The sequence below is a fragment of the Manihot esculenta genome, chromosome 6 (genome assembly GCF_001659605.2).
Source record: "Manihot esculenta cultivar AM560-2 chromosome 6, M.esculenta_v8, whole genome shotgun sequence".
Lineage (NCBI taxonomy): Eukaryota > Viridiplantae > Streptophyta > Magnoliopsida > Malpighiales > Euphorbiaceae > Manihot > Manihot esculenta.
Genome location: NC_035166.2, coordinates 17930839 through 17934597, shown reverse-complemented (window position 1 = coordinate 17934597; position 3759 = coordinate 17930839). Strand labels below are relative to the sequence as shown.

The 3759-nt window shown below is 32.6% G+C and overlaps 1 protein-coding gene across 1 annotated transcript; it reads right to left on the bottom strand.

Annotated features, from left to right (window-relative positions):
- Positions 1-2589: 2589 nt before the first annotated feature.
- On the bottom strand, positions 2590-3759 carry LOC110616960 (protein LIGHT-DEPENDENT SHORT HYPOCOTYLS 4). The gene has a single exon (XM_021759500.2). The coding sequence runs from the start codon at positions 3414-3416 to the stop codon at positions 2718-2720; it is 699 nt and encodes a 232-aa protein (XP_021615192.1). The 5' UTR covers positions 3417-3759; the 3' UTR covers positions 2590-2717.

Sequence of the window (3759 nt, the reverse complement as noted above, 5' to 3'; positions counted from 1 at the left end):
CTTTTGGAGAAAGATGCATTAATGGAAAAAAGATGCAAAGAGAAAAAATGAAGAGAAAGAGAAAGCTCCATAGAGAAAAGGGAGAGGATGTGTTCGAGCATATGTGTGAGAGTGCAAGAGAGAGAGTCCAGATCAATCCCTACTTTGGGTTAGATCAGTGTATATATACTCTTGATTGTTCTGACACTCTTTGTGTCATATTCCATCAAACTGAACATATATCCTCTTGCAAGTGTGCCAGACGACTTATTAATAATGGGCGGTTGGCTAATAAATGCGAAGTTGGTTAATCCATATCCTGTTTATCGTGTGCATCACGTTAGTTCATTTTACTGCAAGCGCATTTATGATATCGGCAATGCATCAAGGAGATGGTCAATGCATAGGAAGTTGACATCCTACCCTAGTCTCATCAGGGCGTATTCAGCTCGCCCGATCTATATTGAGGTAGGTCCCCCTAGTTACTTGTGATTGGTTGGGTTTGCATTCAATATCGAGCCTTAAAGAAATCAACAAGTCTATTCTAGACTTTGGCAGGATTAAGAGTGTTGCTATGATCTTTATATCTCATAGGTCAAATTTTTTATTGTCCGGTCAGATTAGTTGGTGAGGTTTACATAATTCTTTTAAATTCTGTATACACATATTGAGATCTTAAGGGGTTATGTTATTTATATGTTATCAGCTTTAAACATAATCATTAGTTTCAAATAGAAATAATGTGTCACTTATATAACCTTGTACAATCAGAGCATTGTTTTCCTTTTTTGTTTTTAGATCCCCAACCCCTTCCCAATAGATGGGCAATGTCTTTTTATAAGATTCAATGTAAAGTGGGTATATGTTCATGTTTGTGCTAGACTTGAAGTTATGTGACTATTTTTCAAGCTTCACCTATAAATTTAAACTTTTAAGTTAACAAGGTAGTTTCCTATCAAAATCTTATGTCAGAAAATTTGTCCTTTTCATAAAACTTTTCAAGTAAATTCGATTTATTGTAAATTTAAGCCTCCATTTATCTTATAAAAAATATTTTCTACATTTTTTAGTGTTTGAGTATTAAAAAAATTGTCAATATAAAATATTTTTTAATTAAAGTTAAGTAATTTTTTTTAAAAAAGTAACTTTTTCATTTAAAAAAATTTATTTTTTAAACTTTAAAAATTTTATAAATATTATTATATATAAATTTATTAATATCTTTTATTTTTTAAATTATAATAACACAATAAAAAAATAAATTATTTCAATAAAAAATATTTTTCATATACTGGTCAATTTTTGTAAACCATTGGAGCCTAATTAGATACAATATTACTCGAAACTAGGTAAAAAAAAAAACACTCTTAAGAAAATTATTTTTTTTCCTTTTAAAAAACTGATATTATGGTAGATTATAGATCTATGTATCACTCCATTGATAATGTCAAATTTATCTTTGATAAATATTTTAGTATGAATGTGTGTAGAGAGTTATAGTCCTTTTTTCTATTATTCTTATGATATTATTTGCTAACTTGTGGTCCTATAATTAACAATAGCAAACAATGAAATTTCCTGTAATGGAATTTAGAAAAAAAAAAAAATCAATATAGGACAACACATGCAATGTGAAACAACTGGCTTTTGTTTCAAAAGTATATAGTGAATGCCAAAATTTTTAAATTTCATATTTAATTTAAATCTTTTCTAAATTATCATTAAAATGTTAAATAAAATCAACCGTGGTCAGAAATTTAAGAATGTGAATTATACTCTCGAAAATTTATTTAATTTTATTAAAATTTTTAATAATAATTTAGTTATAAATTTTGATCGAAAGATAAAAATTTAACACGTTTAATCTCGCCTTATAGCTTAATCTAAAGACTATTTGGGACTGGAGAAATGTAACAGATGATGAAAACTATCTAGAACCTCAACAAAAGAGTATAACAGAGGAACAACAAAACGAAGTAACTACATTTATACAAAATCTCTAATAGATATAAATATTTTTTTTGTCTGCATTGAAAATTTTGTAAAGAATATAAAGCTGTTAGAATTAATTAGAAGCCCCATCTTCCATATATTAAATGAAGTATTCACTATAAAAAATTTAAAAAAAAAATAGCAATGAAATTTATGAATAAATATCAAAAACTATTTAAAATATGAACGATAAAATTACTTATTATTTATCTACCAAAGAGTCATAAGTATATTTTTACATAAAAATGACTCTTATATTTAGCTAGGATGAAGGGCAACAAAAATCTATGAGCACCAAAGCATAAACAAAAATATATAGAGAGAATTGTCCTTAATAAACTAAGATGGAGTTTCATAAAAGTTTAAAAAATAAAAAAAAATATATGATAATAGAAAGGGTTAATGTTATAAATAATCACTAACGATTGATGAGGAAAATTTTCTTAACCTTTCTTGGAAGGAAAAAATTTGTATGTACTATGTAATAGAATGATTAATGTACCTAATTTCCTAATGTTTTTCTCCAAAGTCATTGTACGGTTAAGATTTCTTTCCCCTGCAAGAGAATTTGGAAGTACAAAACAAGGTATTCCAAACTTTTAATTGCCGGAAAAGAAGTAAAAAACAAGAAATGATTTTCTCTTTAATTACTTATATAAACAAAAGCAAGTAGAAACGATGAGAAAATGCAATCTAATACTACAAAACATAAACCCTAGCACAACAGGAAACCCGTCAGCATCCCCTTAGTTCAGTACAGACCCCATATTAATCATCCCCCTAATTGCCATGTTTCTTTCAACAAATCCACCACTAACACCGCCGCCTCCTCCTCCTCCACCACCGTGATGAATTTGATTATTGTAACCATTTGTAGATTGTAACTGTTGCTGCTGCTGCTGTTGTGGCTTCTTTCTCTTCTTTTTCTCGTAGGCTATCCCCCTTGCCTTTGATTGTGAATCTCTCACTTCCCTAAGGTATAGTCTAACGGCGCGTGCACCAAAAGGGTTGGTCTCAGGCAATCCACCGTTTTCCTCGAAGGCTGCCCGGAGTCGTCCTATCAGCGCGTCGAGGCTCCCCCAGGCCTGCTTAAGTGGACAAGGGCAGGGAGCTGGTGGGTGTGGGTGGCCAAAAAATGGACAAGTCTGGTTATGCACTTTTGTCTTGCCAAACTGGTCAAGATACCTTAAGAACTCCAGCACATGAGCGCCGCTGCAACGGGATAGTGCTAAGGGTGGTCGGTGGTTTCTGAGGTACTGGCCAAAAGTATTCCAGTCTCGTCTCTTTTGGGATTCATACCGACTTAATGGCAGCGATGGCGGTGGTAGCGGCAGTGATGGTGATAAGGTTGCCTGTTCCATCTGTTGATGATTGTTCCCGTTTCTTGATGAACCTGTAGAATTGCAAGCCACGGCAGCAGCGGCAGCGGCGATGGCAGCTGACATGTTGCAGTTCTTTAAAAAGATTGAGAGACGTTTGGTGGTGGTGGAGCAGAGATGAAGAAGCTAGAGAACTTGGATGGTTTAAGATTATATACGATTTTCGATGCAAAGATTACTACTGGAGCTAGCTTGGATTGGCAAAACAAGCATGCTCAGAAGATATAGCATGTAGAGAAATTTTTTGGCATTTTAGAGGAAAGCAAATACACACACAGAATGGTGGGGAAGGAGAGAGAGAGAGAGAGAAGCATTACAAGGAATGGAAGAAAAGAGAAAAGAGATGACCATATAAAGAAAAGCAGGGAAGGGAGGTGAAAGAAAGGAGGAAAGAATAGCTAACCCATCA

What these genes read in the sequence shown, in the direction of transcription:
- LOC110616960 (XM_021759500.2), bottom strand. Translation starts at nt 3,416, where the DNA reads ATGTCAGCTGCCATCGCCGCTGCCGCTGCTGCCGTGGCTTGCAATTCT.